General features: G+C 56.4%; 1 protein-coding gene across 10 annotated transcripts in view; it reads right to left on the bottom strand.

Annotated features, from left to right (window-relative positions):
• The window catches only part of KDM4B (lysine demethylase 4B), a 183955-nt gene that overhangs the window by 118205 nt on the left and 48261 nt on the right, over window positions 1-17489 (bottom strand). For 9 of the 10 annotated variants that reach the window (XR_010138546.1, XR_010138548.1, XR_010138547.1 and 6 more), the window contains exon 3: window positions 2298-2463. The exons of the other annotated variant lie outside the window; for it this stretch is intronic. Coding sequence is in view for 6 of the 9 variants with exons in the window: in XM_024237090.3 (XP_024092858.3) it covers window positions 2298-2438 (141 nt within the window). In the remaining 3 variants the exon portion in view is untranslated. The remainder of the gene's footprint in view (window positions 1-2297; window positions 2464-17489) is intronic. 10 annotated transcript variants of the gene reach the window in all.

Raw genomic sequence — 17489 nt, 5'->3', positions numbered from 1 at the left:
TCCTGGGAAATGTGGAAGTAGGTCAAGGGCAGGAGACAGAGGCAGATGTGATGCCAGGATAAAGGGAGGCCACGCCTGTCCCACCTGCCCTACGGGCACCAGGGAGAGGAGAAAGAGGAGGACCTGGGCCTTTCCTGGGATAGCAGCCTGTGGCCTAGAGGGCCAGAGAAGACAGTCTGAGATCAGACAGGAGGACCAAAGCCTTTTAAAGACAGAACTGAAGCCGGGATGGCAACAGCCCTCACCGTTCTAACCCGGACACAGATGTGCTGTCATTCCCACATTGTCATGGTGTGTTACAGGCAAAAATCCAGCTTGGTGGTGCACACCTGTGGTCCCAGCTACTTGGGAAGCTGAGGCTGGAGGATTGCTTGAGCCCAGGAGGTCAAGGCTGCAGTGAGCCGTGATCGCACCACTGCACCCCAGCACCCCAGCCTGGGCGACAGAGCCAGACCCCATCTCAAAACAGAAAAAACATCCATCTTGGAGGGGAAGAAAAGACAGTGCGAGACTGCTTCCCTCACTCTACAGCTCAGAGACGAAGAAATAACAATGCGAGTCTGATACCGAAGGATCACTAGGAGAGAGACAAGGCTAATGACAAAATCCACCAAAACCAGGGAGTGGAGGGAGAGGCAGGGCGGAGGAGGCCCGGAGAGGCAGGAGGCCTCAGCGCTCAGCAAACTGCGGCCCTCGGGCCGAATCAGCCCCTTCCTGCTTCTGTATAGCCTTTGAGTTAAGAAGACTTTGTTTTCATTTTTAAGTGGTTGGGGGAAAAGAAAAAAGAAGATGATTTCAGGACAGGTGAAAACAATATGCGTTTGCCCTCCAGCATCCAGGAATAATGTTGTACTGGCACAGGGCGGTGCACTTTCATTCACGCAGTGTCTGGTTGCTCTTTCTGGCTCACAGGGCCTAGGTGTTCACTCTCTGGCCGTGTGTAGAGACTGCCCGCCGACCCTGGTTCACTGAGGAAGAACAGCGATAGTCAAACAGCAGGCAACTGGAAGAACCCAAAACGCAAAGATGATTCATCTTCCAAACTGAGGGGTGAGCACTGCTCCAACAGGCTCACATCCGAACACAGAGACTCACGGACCACGGCAGCCACCTTCAGAGCTGTGAAACGTGCAGCACGAACTTTGAAGTTTGTTTTGTTTTGTGAGACAGAATCTTCCTCTGTCGTCCGGGCTGGAGTGCAGTGGCGCAACCTCAGCTCACTGCAGCCTCAACCTCCCTGGCTCGAATGATCCTCCCACCTCAGCCTCCCGAGTAGCTGGGACCACAGACGTGTACCAACACCACGCCAGGCTCATTTTTGTATTTTTAGTGGAGATGGGATCTCACTGTGTTGGCCAGGTTGGTCTTGAACTCCTGGCCTCAAGCCATCCTCCCGCCTCAGCCTCCCAAAATGCTGGGATTACAGGCCTGAGCCATCACGCCCAGCCGAGCAGCATGGTACTGTACATACTCAGCACGTGGGGCTCGGGGGTCTGCTGTGTGTATTCACATACACGCACACACACTCACACGTGCACAATATGCCAGGAGAGAGAGACAGAGAAGAACCAATAACGGTGTTGCTTCCAGGGAGAGGGTGGGGGACTGGGTCGGGACAGGGAGGAGGCTCCTGGTCACTATCTACCTGCGCTGTCGCCCTGTTTGAGTTTTCCTGACCCAGCCACTCTGTCATCTCAAAAAGATTGTTTTTGGTTTGGTCTGATTTGGTTTTTGAGACAGGGTCTTGCTCTGCTGCCTGGACAGGAGCACAGTAGCACGATCATAGCTCATTGCAGCCTCTAATTCCTGGGCTCATGCAATCCTCCTGCCTCACCCTCCCAAATAGCTGGGACCACAGGCATGCACCACCATACCCAGCTTAAAAAAAAAATGGTTTTACTAGGAAAGTAAGGTCTTCCTGGGCACTGAACACCCTGGAAGGCTTCCTAGACTCCTGACATCCCTCAGTGATACGTCAGCTCACAGCCAGAACAACCTGGTGCCCCACTGGCCCTGGGCTTCACTGCAGTGTGGCTGTGTGTCCTCACCACCCCCTGCCAGCTCCCTGGAGCCAGGGCCTGCACCGGCCACTTCTCAACTCCAGTGCCTAGAATGGTGCCTGGCACATTGTTGGAACTCCACAAACAGGCGCTGGTAAACGAGCTGGGAGTGGCCCCGAAACACATTCCACATGCACAGGCCTCGCCTGGGGGGCCGGATGAGCTGGGACCCAGGATGTCCGCAGGCCCACGGCGCAGGCTGATGGAGGGCCGCGCTGGAGCCAGGATGTCACCCACCTTGGCCAGGCCCGCCCGGTGGGCTCCCTGCGACTCTATGTAGGCCACGTATTTGTTGAAGTCTTTAAATTCTTCCATGGTTGGGCGAAACGTCATGATTTTACAGCTGGGGTTCTGGGCGCCGTGGTCCTCAGACCCCATGGCTGCAGCTGTGCGGGAAGCACACCTGTGGAGGAAGACGAGAGAGGGTGAACCAGCGGTGTCGCCAAGCCCAGCCCTTGGAGCCCGTCCTCCCTCAGAACGGAGCGTGCTAAAAATACCGTGGCCACTAGGAGGACAAAGGCGGCTGGGACCTCGCGGCTGAGCGAGGGCAGGAGACAAAACCACGAGCGGCCTCGTCACTCTGCTGAGCATAAAAGGCACGAGGGCTGCAGCTAACGAGAAGCAGAGGCGTCCTAGTTTCTAAGGCCGAGGCGACACTGGGAGCCAGTGCGCTAATTTTAAGCAGGGCCTCGGAGAGAAAGGCTTACGTATCAGGGACGCCACAGGTGTGTCAGCGTCCGCTGCACATCAGTCTCTCTGCTCTGAGCCAGATCCGCACGAGAGACCGCGGCACCTGCGGGTTTTTGAAGGCGAGGGAGGCCATGGGTGAGGGTCACACGCTCAAGGGCAGGGGGACCCACCCCTCGGAGCAGGCCTGTGGGTCACGGGGGGCTGGCTGGCTGCTGCCAGCAGAACTCAGGCCCCAGCAGGAACCTTGACCCAGGGGAGCAGCAGGCCCGCCCAGGACGGCTCATTTCCTGCCATCATAGCTGCCCAGAGTCACGCGGGTCATAAACCAGCCCACCAGCCCTGTACAGAACGGGGGATCGCAGCTGAGTCTCCAGGCCAAGCGATTCACTGACAGTACCCGCCTGGAAACGTTGCAGTCAGACCGTCCTCTCCACGGAGGCTGCAGGCAGGAGCGGCTCCCTCCTGCCCCAGGTGTTGCAGGGTGGGAACTGGTAGCCCACCCTGATTAGGAAGGGACTTCGATCACAGACTCTAGGGAAGGGTCCTCCTTGGCAGGTTCAAGTCTCCAAAGGCAGAAAGACGACAGAATCCCTCTAGGATTCGGAAATAAGGACCCAAGTCCACACAAACGAAAAAACTTAAAATCCACCTCCCCACCCTGTGGCCCCCAAAGTGATCCAGAGCGTGAAGGAAGCAAGGCAGGCAGCCGCCCAGGCAGTCCCGGGAGCGGGGTGCCCAGCCACCAAGGCGCAGCCACCCGCTCCTGAAGGTGCTCCCCACTGCAGGCACTAGAGGGCAGCATGCACCCAGGAATCCGAGCAGGACGGCAGGGAGGCTCCAGCTAGGCTTGCACCGGCGTCCAGAACCCTCCATCCTGACAAAAGCAAAGCCGAGGTGGCCCCCTGGCCTCCCCCTACTGCCTTGGGTCCACCCCATACCCCGCCTGCAGCACACAGGACTGATACCCAGCGCTGAGCCCCAGCCCTGATGTCACACCCCCGGCTGGGCTGCTGCTGAGAGACCCCCACTGGGTTTGATAAAACCCCACAGCTCCAAGCCCACATGGGCTGAGGCCCTGCCCGCCACCCTTGCTCTGTGCAGAGTCCTCGAGGCTTCTCCCATGGGGCAGCCGCAAAGCCAGTGTCTGCACGGGAGGCCCCGAGTACACCGTGGACGGCACGTGACCACGTGCAGCCTAGGAATGTAGACTAGACGGTCACAGTGTGTGTAAAGGCAGGGCACCTGTCACAGTCACCAGAGCTGCCTGTGCCCAGAGACCAGCCTCTGACTGCGCGGGGCCTCCCAGGCCATCACACTATCCCAGCGGGCCCCTCACCCACAGCCAGGGCCCAGTACCTAAATCCTCACCTGCGACCCCACCAGCCCCACAGGCCCCATGATCCCCCCAACGCTGCACCTGCCCTCCCGCTCTCACCCAGATGTGGCCATGTAGTGTTCACCCAGGGCCTGCGCACTGTCCCCAGGGAGCCACCAGCTCAGAGGGACCACTGTGGGACCCTCAGTGCTGGCCTGAGCTGGGCCAGTGGCCACGATGGGGAGCTGCCAAGGCACCTGTCAGGGCAGTCCTCTGGGAGGACTGGGTGGCAGAACGCAGTCACCTCAGGCCTCCCACTGGTCCCCAGCCCTCAGAGGCCAGGCAAAAGGCCTGAGGCCATCCCTGGATCTGCCACAAACAGTGCCCAGATGCGGTGGTGGCTGCAGTGGTCCCCACATCAGCACTTACCGGGTCCCTGGCCCTGCTCTGTGCATCATAGGTGATGACATGGTCGACTGAGCTTACTGAGGAGGCACAGAGGCCCACGAGGGGCGGTTATGGGCCTAGGCCACACGGCACACAGCTGGGCCGTATGCTATGCCAGGGCGCTGCCATGACCGCGTGAGTCTCCCCCTGCGCTTTGGCAGCTGGTGGAGGCGCTGGGACCCACGTGCACCCAGCAGCCCCCGTCCCTGGCTGCCTCTCTGCAGGCCGGCGCACACATGGCCTCTTCCTGCCTCCCTGTAACCCACTGCAAGGGCCATCGGCTCCCAGGAAGCCCTCAAGTAAGAGTCCTGTGAGGGGCTGGCCCACCCCCCTCTGCAGGCTCTGACCTCCAGGTCATCAAAGCCCACCTGCCCCACAGGACTGGCCACAGGGTGGCCTATGCAGTATGGGGCCTGCCACACTCATGTCCCCCAGACCAGCTGGGCCCAGGAAGGACAGGGCCTGGCGCAGGACTGGACGGCCCAAGGGATGCCTCAAACTCGTGCTGTGTATGACAGGAAAGCGCTAGGCATGGTGGCGCACACCTGTGGTCCCAGCTACACGGGAGGTAGAGGCAGGAGGATCACTCTAGCCTGGGAGATCGAGGCTTCAGTGAGCTGTGATTGCGCCACTGCACTCCAGCCCGGGTGACAGAGATCCTGTCTCAAAAAATAGATAAATAAATAAATAATAAAAAGGGGGGCTCCCCACACCTCTTGGGGTTGTGGGGGCTCATCTGGAAAGCGCGTGGCCACAGCTGCCAGCAGCACACCCTGCAGTGTCAGGTGACAAAAGCCCATGGCAGGTTACGCATCAAAACCCACGTTGGGGAGACCCAGACAGCCCTGCCATCTGGAAGGTGTAGCCGTGACACCGGGAGCCGCTCTCAGCACAGGTGCTCAGGCACTTCACCCACCACCGCCCCCTAGGGGCAACTTGGTGCACTTTTTAAAAAACTATTGTTTTTTGAGACAGCGTCTGGCTCTGTCGCCCAGGCTGGAGTGCAGTGGCACGGTCACGGTTCACTGCAGCCTCAACATCCTGGGCTCAAGCCATCCTCTCGCCTCAGCCCCCCAACTACCTGGGACCACAGGTGTGCGCCACCACACCTGGCTAATTTTCGTACTTTTTGTAGAGACAGGGTCTTGCCATGTTGCCCCGGCTGCTAATAAACGCCTGGCCTGAAATGATCCTCCCGCCTTGGCCTCCCAAAGTGTTGGCATTACAGGGATGAGCCATCACACCCAGCCATTTGTGCCTTTTGAAATGACATTGCTTAGGAGGTAAATCATAAAGAGGAAAACTAAAATGGTCCACAATCCCCACGCGCCATAACCTTGATGCACGTGCAACACAGCTAAAGAGGGAAGAGGGAATTTACTGAAATGCAGCCCTGTGACTGACCTTCCAGGTCACCAGGAATGTGGCAGAGGACACAGGATGACTTGGGGGCATCAGACACCCTGGAAGAGCCAGAGGAGCTGCACGGCAACAGGGACATGCTCACAACGGTGCCACGCCAAGGAATGGGGCTCTCAACTCACAGGCAAAGACAAACAGCCCAATAAAAATGGGCCAAGGCTGGGGAGCACGGTGGCTCATGCCTGTAATCCCAGCACTTTGGGAGGCCAAGGCAGGAAGATCACTTGAGGCCAGGAGTTTGACACCAGCATAAGCAACATAGTGAGACTCCGTTTCTATAAAAAATACAAAAATTAGCCAGGTGTGGTGGTCTGCACCTGTACTCCCAGCTACTTGGGAGGGTGAGGCAGGAGAATCGCTTGAGCTGGGGAGGCAGAGGCTGCAGTGAGCCAAGATCGCACCACTGCACTCCAGCCTTCCAGCCTGGGCAACAGGAGCGAAACCCTGTCTAAAAAACAAGCAAAAAACAGGCCAGGGACTTGGGTAGACAGCTCTCCAAAGTAGACAAATGGCCAACAAGCACACGAAAAGGTGCCCAGCAGCACTCAGCACCAGGGAAATGCAAATCAGAACCACAATGAGCCACCACCTCACACCCACCAGGATGCCAGAATCAGAACGACAGACGGTGACACTGTGGGTGGGGATGTGGAGAAATTGGGGCCCTTGAACACAGGCTGGCAGGACGGTGATGTGGGGCAGCTGCTCTGCAAGACAGCTTGGCAGTTCCTGGAAATGTCACACATAAATCGCACTTGACCCAGCAATTCCACTCCTGGGTATCTGCCCAAGAGAAATGAAAACATCCGTCCACACAGAAACGTGTACACCACGTCCCCAGCAGCACAATTCCCAACAGCCAAAGGTGGAAATGACCCAGGTGTCCACCAACGGAAGAATGAATCAACACAACACGGCCCATCCATGCGGTGGAACACGGCACTGCCATGAAAAGCAACGAGGCTCTGACACAGGCGCCACATGGATGAACCCTGAGGACATCACAGTGAGAGAAGCCAGACACAAAAGGCCGTGTGTTACAGCCCAGGCTACAGGGCTTCTCTGTGGGGGACGCAAATGTTCTCCACTGACCGTGGCCAGTGCAGTGGCTCGCACCTGTAATCCCGGAACTCTGGGGGGCTGAGGCGGGAGGGGTGCTCTAGCCCAGGAGTGCAAGACCAGCCTAGGCAACATAAGGAGACCCCATCTCTACTAAAAATTAAAATAAAAAATTAGACAGGCATGGTGGTGTGTGCCTCCGTGCCTGCCAACTACTCAAAAAGCTGAGGCAGGAGGATCACTTGAGGCCAGGATTTCGAGGCTGCAGTGAGCTATGACTGCACCCCTGCACTCCAGCCTCTGGGCAACAGAGCAAGACCCTGTCTCTAAAAAGTAAATGAATAAAAATAAAATCAAATTGTGATGACAGTTGCACAAGTTTTTGAATAGACTGAAAACTGTGGAACTGGACACTTTAAATGGGTGAACAAATGAGTATGCAAATTATATCTAATAAAGCTCTTAGCAAAAAAATTAACAAGAAGGCCTGGCGCAGTGGCTCACGCCTGTAATCCCAGCACTTTGCAAGGCCAAGGTGGGCAGATTGCCTGAGGTCAGGAGTTCGTGACCAGACTGGCCAACATCATGAACCCCACCTCTACTTAAAAATATGAAAATTAGCCGGGTGTGGTGGTGGGCGCCTGTAATCCCAGCTACTCTGGAGGCTGAGGCAAGAGAATTGCTTGAACCTGGGAGGCAGAGGTTGCAGTGAGCCAAGATTGTGCCATTGCACTCCAGCCTGGGTAACGAGAAACTCCGTCTCAAAAAAAAAAAAAAAATTGAAAAGAGAGAGAAGAAAGCGAGGGAGGAAGGATGATGGAAAGAAGAAAGAATAATGCTCTCCTGAAATCGCAAAACGAGAGAGGAAACTGGCACTCTTCTCAGCTGAGAGAGGCCAAGGAGACATCCCCAGCCACGCAAACGGCAGCTTCATCCCAGACCTTTTGTCTTGGGGACAGGCGGGGAGGCGTGGGAAACAGCCGGGTGTGAGCTGACACTATGGAGTGGTGGTGGGTTTCACAGTCACAGGGAGACACATCCTTCTTGTGATTTGGGGTGAACGCCACAGTGCCTGCTGTGCATGCTTAGCAGCCATGGCACAAACACACACACGTAGAAACAGACGCGGGGCAACCATGCCGGCTTCTGCCTCTGCCGGCCTCTGCCTGGTGGCACCCCTGCACCTGCCGCTGCTCATAGTGCTGCTGCCAGGCTCACCCTTCCTAGGAGACCCCTTTCTCTGTCTCCTGCTCACGGGACTCTGGGCCTCGGGGTGCCGTGAAGGCCTCAGCTGGGCCGTGGCGTGACCTGGCTGGAGCCAGGCCAACATAGTTCCCAACAACTGGGACCCTCGGGCCCTGTTCCCACCGCCCTGCCCCATCCTTGTATTAGATTCTAGACAATAGCTAATGCTGCAGAAAGGGGGCGGCAGTCGGCTCCTATGGGGACACCAGGGCAGGAGTAGGGAGGGATTTTATTCTCAACTATTGTTGGAATTTCTCTCGGTACCACGCCAGCAAGTTTTTACAAAAGCAGTAAAGCTCATGATACAAACTCAATTTCAAAACCACAAAACTGCCTTGTGCCCACTCTGTGCTGCCCCCAGCCTACCCCACCCTGACCCAGCCCATGGGCAGCTCTGAGCCAACTTGCCAGCCTCAGGAACCCAGGGCCCCAGAATCCTCCTCCGCTGAGCAAATGTGCAGGCCCCACCACGTGCCAGGCAGAGTTTCAGTTCTGGGACGAAACGGGGCCCAATCTGGAGACTACTAATTAACAGCGTCACAGAGGGGCGAGCAAGAGCTTCAAAGACAAATGAAGGCCAGACACAGCAGCACACACCTGTGGTCCCAGTGCTCTGGGAGGCTGAAGTGGGACAATCGATTGAGCTCAGGAGTTTGAGGCCGCAGTGAGCTGTGATCACATCACTACACTCCAGCCTAGGCAACGGAGCCATATCATCTCAAAAAAATTTTAAGGCCGGGCATGGTGGCTCACGCCTGTAATCCCAGCACTTTGGAAGGCCGCATACATAGGGTCCACAGATTCTACAGCTGCTCCTGGCTGGGGCACCGGAGAGGAAGCTGGGAGACCAGAGCAAACTCCTGGGCTTAGCGATCCTCTCACCTCGGCCTCCCAAAGTGCTGGGATTATAGGCATGAGCCACCACGCCCTGTCCCTGGGTTTCTTCTTTATTCGGGGTCAAGACATGGCCAACATGGTGAAACTCCATCTCTACTAAAAATACAAACATTAGCTGGGTGTGGTGGCAGGTGCCTGTAATCCCAGCTACTTGGGAGACTGAGGCAGGACAACTGCTTGAACCCAGGAGGCGGAGGTTGCATTGAGCCGAGATAGTGCCATTGCACTCCAGCCTGGGCGAGGAGTGAAACTCTGTCTCAAAAAAAAAAAATAAGTAAAATAAAATAAATAAATAAATTTAAAAAAAAAAGAAAAAGACAAATGAAGTTGGTTTGGGACCAGAGAGGTCTGGGTGGCAGCAGGGCTGTGTCTGGAAGTGATTGTCAAACACGCAGGGGTGCAAGTTCTGGGAGGTCCAGGGCAGGAGGAAAGTCTAGGCAGAGGGAAGGACCCAGAGATGCCAGGGAAGAGCTAAGGCCCCAGAGGCCGGATGGCAGGGAGTGCAGAGGAGGTGGCAGGATCAAGGCTAGAAGAGGGTGGGCCCTGGGGGCTGGGCTGGAAGGAGCCTGCCCTCCTGTGTGGTTGGAGGGGAAGCCGACGGGTGGTTCAGAGCAAGGAGACACGATCCAACTGAAATTTCTAGAAAGCTCTCTCTGGCTGTGGGAAGTGGATGGCAGGCAGGGCTGGCTTCCAGGGCATGCAACCCCCCGCCAGGTACCCCAGGCCCCACTCAGTTAAATACACAGTTTAAGGGCCGGCTGGCCCCATCTGAAGATTCTTCACGGTTTTAGCACAGGAACCCTGTGGGTTCATTTTACATAGGGTCCGCAGATTCTACAGCTGCTCCTGGCTGGGGCACCGGAGACAAAGCTGGGAGACCAGGACAAACTCCTGGGCTTAGCGATCCTCTCATCTCGGCCTCCCAAAGTGCTGGGATTATAGGCGTGAGCCGCCACGCCCCACCCCTAGGTTCCTTCTTTATTCGGGGCTCAAGACAGGCTTGGGTACCCTGGCCCCCAGCTTACCATGAAAGCTGCTTAACCCAACCCAGCTCTCAAAATCTCTAACAAAAAAAGGGTCCCTTTCTCCCCTCTAGTCATTTTGAGGCCCAAGAGCAGCCTTTTGAGTAAACTACACACCACCGAATGACATGCTTCAAATGGGTGACTTGTATGGTTCACAAATTGTATCTCAATGAAGCCTTTTTTGTTTTTGTTTTTGAGACGGAGTCTCGCTCTTGTCAGCCAGGCTGAAGTGCAGTGGCGTGATCTCAGCTCACAGCAACCTCCGTTTCCCGGGTTCAAGCAATTCTCCTGCTTGAGCCTCCTGAGTAGCTGGGATTACAGGCACTCACCACCACGTCCAGCTAATTTTTGTATTTTTAGTAGAGACAAGGTTTCACCATGTTGGTCAGGCTGGTCTCCAACTCCTGACCTAATGATCCGCCCACCTCGGCCTCCCAAAGTGCTGGAATTACAGGCATGAGCTACTGCGCCTGGCCTTAAAGCCTTTTTCTTTTTAGGGCAGCTGTTTGTTCCAGGGACCCTGCACACCACCGGCCAGGCCTGGCTCCTCAGCCCTCCCGCTGTGACCATGACATGGGACCAGCAGCTGCATCTTATGGGCGGCCCCACCCCGGCTGTCCTGGACAGCTCCTCTGCAACCTGGGAGAGGAACAAGTGAGAGGGGACACTTCCGGCCGGGCTGAGCAGGGCCGCACACTCCAGCCTGGGCTGCTGTCCTGATCGCTGACACACCAGGCCCAAGGACACCCTCCCGGGCTGCCACCCTCACCCTTCAGTCTTCAGATGCAGGGGCTTGGCAGGGGGCTTCAGGTGGGGACAGTCTGGCTGACCCCATCAGGCCTTCACCCCACCTGCACTGGCACTGCTGGGGCTGGGCCGGCATCCTGTCCACATGCCCCCAGGCCCCACAACTGCCCATGTCCCCAAGATCTGAGGACTCTCCTTGACCCAGAGTCCACTCTGGGATGGAAGTACTTGAAGGCGGGGCAGGACGCAGGGGTGTGGGCTCAAGGGCCACCCAAGAAACAGCCAGGCGATGGCTCTCAGTGGCCACACGCAGAAACTGATGACAAAGAATCAGTTTAAAAATAAGAAGGCCAGGGGCGGGGGCTCACGCCTGTGACCCCAGCACTGTGGGAGGCCAAGGTGGGTGATCACTTGCTGCTAGGAGTTCAGGACGAGCCTGAACATAGCGAGACCCCATCTCTACAAAAAATTTAAAAATCAGCCAGGCGTGGTTGTGCACGCCCAGCTACTTGGAGGCTGAGGCAGGAGGATTCCTTGAGCACAGGAGATCGAGGCTGCAGTGAGCCCAGATCGCACCACCGTACTCCAGCCGGGGACAGAGTGAGACCCTGTCTCAAAAAAAAAAAAAAAAATCAAAAAGACAGTGCATGGTTTTTGAAAAGTATCAGGCCCTCCTCTGTGGGTAGGAAGTGTGGGGGCTCCCTCAGGCCCTCGTCCTCTTGTCCCACCTCCTGCTCCCACTGGTCCCTGTCCCAGGAGGGCTGGGCATCAGGCAAAGCCCTACGCTGTCCCAGTGAGTCTCAGCTGGTCCCTGTCCTGGGAGGGCTGGCCATCAAGTGAAGCCCCATGCTGCCCCAGTGAGTCCCAGCCGGCCTCCAGCCCCTGTGCTGCCATCTCGCTGGTTCCTGCTGCCAAAGCACGGTTCCCAGCAGGCACCGAGGACAAAGGAGCCCTGAGCCAGAAGGCCCAGGAGGAACCCGCGATGCAGCCAGGCTCCCAAATGAAACCTGGCCACAGAGGCGGCACGAGAACGCCCCTCGGCCCCAGCCCTGGGCATGTGGCCTGGCACCGCATCACCACGTCCCACGAGCAGCTCCAAATGCCTCCCCTGGCAAGACCGGGATTCACTTGTCTCTGGTCTGATCTACATAAAGGGCCCTCAGGCAGGAAAGAGAAAACCTTGGCACCAGAACGTTCTCTGCTTCGTCCTACTCTAGAGAGCATCAGTGAGTGCCAGGTTCCCTCAGCTCAAGGCCCTTCCTCCACCCCCGCAGCCACAGCACAGCCTCTTCCAGCCTCTCTCTGACTCTCACCCTCCTGCCTCCTCTCATGAGGACCCGGTGAGGACATCAGGCTCCTCAGATCACCCAGGGTCATCTCCCAGCTCAGGGTCCTTCGCTCAGTCCCACCTGCAAAAAGTCCCTTTCATCATTTAAGATAATATATTCATGGGTTCCAGGGATTAAGATGTGGACATCTATAGGGACCATCATTCAGTCCACCACGACTGCCATGTGGAAAATGTACCACGCAAAGAAATAAGCATACCTTGTACCCATAAAAACAACAAATTAAAACTTAAAAAAAAAGCACCAACCCCCACATCCCTCCAAGCCCTCCCACCTGGAGACCACTTCTGCCCAGCACACCTCGGGTAAACTGAGCACCTCTGCCTGCGCTCACTCAGACAGGAGCATAGTTTCCAGAAAATCAGACAAGGGAGTGAGCTCTCCCAACCCAGCTCCCCTGCAACACCAACAGACAGAGGCGGCACTCCAAGAGGTGGAGCAGGAACAGCCGCACGTGGTCTAGAGCTAACTCCCGGGACCATCTGTGGGGGTGGCCAGTGGCCTGAGTGAGGCAGGTGGACGTGGGCTCCAGTTGCTGGCACCCCCAATGTCCTCAGTTGCCTCCTCCTGAAGCCTGGGCTCTGACAGGTGGGATTTCCAGGTCATGAGGTTTGCAGCTCATTACTTCTTCAGACACTCAGGCCTAAGTGTGGTGAGACAAGCAGACAGACCAGCCTCAAGATGAAGCCACGAGATGGGAGCCACACCTCAGCACGGCGGCCCTCGGGCGGAGGTCCTGTGCCCTGTGCCCTGCATACCCAAGAGAGGTGGTGTGAGGAAGGACAGGCACAAGACCCAGAGCACCTGGGGCCAGGCCTGGCCCTACCACTGATCCCCAGGAGACAAGGGACCAGGGCCGCACGCTCAGAGGGAACATAAGACTATCAGCACCTGGCCACAGGGTCCGCCTGTGCTGAATGAATGAGCCACAAACAAAACCCTCAGAAGGAACGTGGCCCAAGTCACCACCTCCGGGCCACTCGACTCTGTCCATAAAACCAGCAGTTTGATCCAAGCTCAATGCTCAGTCCTTCTACTCAAGGACCCCCAAACTGCAGAGGAGAAAACAAATGGACGATCACACATCGCCCCTGCTTGGGGGCCTACGGAAAGCAGACAGAGGCAAACGAAAAATGTGTGCCAAGTCTCTTAAATTAAAAATCTGGCCGGGTGCGGTGGCTCACGCCTGTAATCCCAACACTTTGGGAGGACGAGGCAGGCAGATCACGAGGTCAACAGATCAAGACCATCCTGGCCAACACCGTGAAACCCTGTCTCTACTAAAAAAAATACAAAAATTAGCTGGGCATGGTGGCGCGCTCCTGTAATCCCAGCTACTTGGGAGGCTGAGGCAGGAGAATCGCTTGAACCCGGGGCAGAGGTTGCAGTGGGCCAAGATCACGCCACTGCACTTCAGTCTGGCAACAGAGCGAGACTGTCTCAAAAAAAAAAAAAAAAAAAAACCTGTGCCAGGACTGCACTCTATCTACTCTTTTCCTTCAGTGTTTGTTTTTGATTTTATTTTTTGAAACAGGGTCTTGCTGTATCGCCCAGGCTGGAGTGCAGTGGCACAATCACAGCTCACTGCAGCCTGGAACTCCTGGGCTCAAGCCATCCTCCCGCCCCACAGGTGCACGCCACCACACCCAGGTACTTTGTGTATTTGTTTTGTAGAGACCAGGTCTCACCATGCTGTCCAGGCTGGTCTTGAACTTCTGGGCTCAAGCAATCAAGGCCACCCGCCTTGGCCTCCCAAAGTGCTGGAGTTACAGGCATGAGCTGCCATGCCCAGCCTAGCATTTGTTTTAATTAAAAGAAAAAACAAAAGATGCCCTCCTGGTCATGACACTCCCCAAAACCACACATGATGTCAGAGTGGCCCCACCCCAAGAGCTGGAGGACACAGGGCCGCCCGAAGCCCGCAGCCAGACACTCTTTCGCCCAGGTGGAGTGCAGTGGTGCGATCTCGGCTCACTGCAACCTCTGCCCCCAGGTTCAAGCAATTCTCCTGCCTCAGCCCCCCGAGTAGCTGGGATTATAGGCACACGCCACCACGTCCAGCTAATTTTTGTATTTTTAGTTGAGATGGGGTTTCACCATGTTAACCAGGCTGGTCTTGAACTCTTGACCTCAGGTGATCTGCCTGCCTCGGCCTCCCAAAGTGCTGGGATGACAGGCGTGAGCCACTGCACCCGGCCAGTCAGGGATGTTTTCTATCAGCCCCCAGCCGACACCTATCCGTGTGCACAGACAGAAAGCAAAGCGTTCAAGGTGTGCTTTTTTACAGGGCAGGAAAAGTTACGAAGCCTGAACAAGGAAACCTGGCATTCTATTTAGGAGGAAGAAACCATTACTATTCAATAGTCAAATAAGCCAACAGCCGAGGCATGGGAAGCAGGCAGGAGGAGAGGCCGACTCGCAGCTGCGGTGGGACCCCCTTCCCCCGGCGCCCGCCGCCCGGCTTCCTCTGGGCACCAAGCGACGGCTCCAGGGTCAAAATGGAGAAAGTGAGCAACTATTCTGAGAGACTTTTCCAAGACCAGAGGCAGCGCTCCCGCATGGCTGGTGGCAACGTTGAAGGGTGCAGCCGCCGTGGAGACAGGCAGGCGATTCCTGAGAATGCACCCTTGGACCCGTGATTCCACACCCAGGTGTCGGCCCAAGGGAAATGAAAACGCATGTCCACAGCAGCACCTGCACACCAACACCCACACCAACACCTGCACACCAACACCCACACCAACACCTGCACACCGCAACACCTGCACACCAACGTCCGCACCAGCACCTGCACACCAACGTCCGCACCAGCACCTGCACACCAACATCCGCACCAGCACCTGCACACCAACATCCGCACCAGCACGACTCCCAACAGCCAGAGAGGAGGCCACAAGAACGCCCATCGGCAGGGGAGCAGGTCACCCGGCGCGCCACACACAGCAGAACGTGACTCAGCCATGAAATGGAGCGAGGCTCTGACACAGGCCACGGAGTGGATGAACTCTGAGGATGTGGCACTCAGTGAGAGACTCCAGGCACAAAAGGCCACACAGTGAGTGATCCCATTTCTAGGAGTTGTCCAGGACAGGCCAGTCCACAGAGGCAGGAAGAGGATGCCTAGTTTTGGGGTGTGGGAGCAGGATGGGGAGCGACTGCTGAGGGGGACAGAGCTTCCTCTGGGACAATGAGATGCTCCGGAATGAGTGGTGATGCTGCCCAGCCCTGTGAGTGCACCAACGACCTCCAAACTGTATCCTTTAAAGAGTGAATATGATGTATGCGAATTTCATCTCAGTAAAAGTTAACTTTTACAAAGTGAAGGCAGCCTATCTGGGGACCTGCCAAACCACAGCAAGCCCACATGGTTTGCCCTGAGCTCCTCCTCTCCTTCAGCTCCAGGCCTTCGGAAGCAGGAGCCCCGCTCCCTTACTCCTGTCCCCTGTGCTCTCCCCGAGGACTTTCTAGCACCTCCTGGTTGCTGCACTCAGCACCTTCAGATATAAAGTGGGTTTATCAAGGGCTATGTGGTGAACTGCGGCAGGATGAGGTGACTCACGCCTGTGACCCCAGCACATTGGGAGGTTGAAGTGGGAGGATCACTTGAGGCCAGGAATTTGAGACCGGCCTGGGCAACATAGCCTCTACAAAAAATAAAATTAGCGAGGTGTGGTGTGCATGCCTGTAGTCCCGGCTACTCAGGAGGCTGAGGCGGGAGGATCCCTTGAGCCCAGGAGGTGGAGGCTGCAGTGAGCTATGATCACACCACTGCACTCCAGCCTGGGTGACAGAGCGAGACCCTGCCTCAAAAAAACAAAGCTAACTGGCTGGGCGCGGTGGCTCACGCCTGTAATCCCAGCACTTTGGGAGGCTGAGGTGGGTGGATCATGAGTCAGGAGATGGAGACCATCCTGGCTAACACGGTGAAACCCTGTCTCTACTAAAAATACAAAAAATTAGCTGGGCATGGTGGCAGGCACGTGTAGTCCCAGCTACTCGGGAGGCTGAGGCAGGAGAATGGCGTGAACCCGGGAGGCGGAGCTTGCAGTGAGCTGAGATCACGCCACTGCACTCCAGCCTGGGTGACAGAGCGAGACTCTGTCTCAAAAAAAATAAAAATAAATAAATAAATAATAAAGCTAACTGATAGAGCAAGTTGCTTACTTGGTTTGTGCTGTGTTAATTTTGGTACAAAGAAAACAGCTGAGTTTTAGAAAATTGACCGTCTTGTAACGAAGCACAAACTTGAAGGGTAAAAGCAAGATTTCAGGAGGCACAGACAGACCTGCCAATTTCCAAACCAAGTCACCAAGAGACTCGTCCATCCTGCCCCAGCCAGCAGTAAGTTAACCTGGACAAGAGGAGGCGCATGGTTTTCTGCACAGGCCCAGACAGGAAATATCTCCAGATGCGCAGGCCACGCCCTCTGTTCCAGCTATTCACTTCTCCCACTGTGAGGAGAAGGCAACCAGGGACAATGCACAGGCAAATGGACACAGCCACGTGCCAATAAAACTTTATTTACAAAAACAGGGGGCCAGATGGGTCCAGGGGCCATAGTTTGCCAACCACGTGCCCAGAGCCTCTTCCCTTACACTTTATGACTTCCCAAAGGAGGCTGGGCTCTACCACCCTCCTCAAGGTCCTAATCGTGGTAGAACAGAAAAGGCACCCACAAATGACTCAAGGGCCCCAGCTCAAGTCCACACTAGCCCTCGTTAGCTACAAGGGGCCCTGGACGGGCGCCTTCCTCCCTCTGCACAGGGAAGCGGCACAGAATCCAAGGGCGACGCCGCATGAGGCAGCCTTGCCCCGGTGCTCTGCCGGCCGCCGCTGCCACTGCCACCTGCCACCTCCGCCTTGACGGAAAGACACTGCACTGCTCATCCCACACTTGACACCCTCCGCTGGGTCACCCGGGCCCTGTGGGTGTGGCCAGAAGGGATGAGGTCATTCTCTCTCTTCTCCTGAGTGGTCCCCCTGGGCTGCCACCAGAGGCACCTCTTTAAGCCCGCCGTCCTTGGCTTATAAGAAAGGCACAAGAAAAGGAACTAAACCCGGGGCAGCCGGGCCGTGGAACTATCTCCAAGGCATTTAAAAATGAGTCTCCCATTTTTAGAGACCCCTGCTCTAACCGCTCCCCACTTCTGACAGTGTGTGGGGGAACGCCCCTTGAGCTCAGGTGTCCCCAGGGACAATGCAGACAGGGTAGTGGGTCCTGGGAAACCCCAGT

Source organism: Pongo abelii, chromosome 20 (assembly GCF_028885655.2).
Source record: "Pongo abelii isolate AG06213 chromosome 20, NHGRI_mPonAbe1-v2.0_pri, whole genome shotgun sequence".
In the NCBI taxonomy this organism is placed as follows: domain Eukaryota; kingdom Metazoa; phylum Chordata; class Mammalia; order Primates; family Hominidae; genus Pongo; species Pongo abelii.
This window is presented reverse-complemented; position numbering and strand designations above follow the sequence as displayed.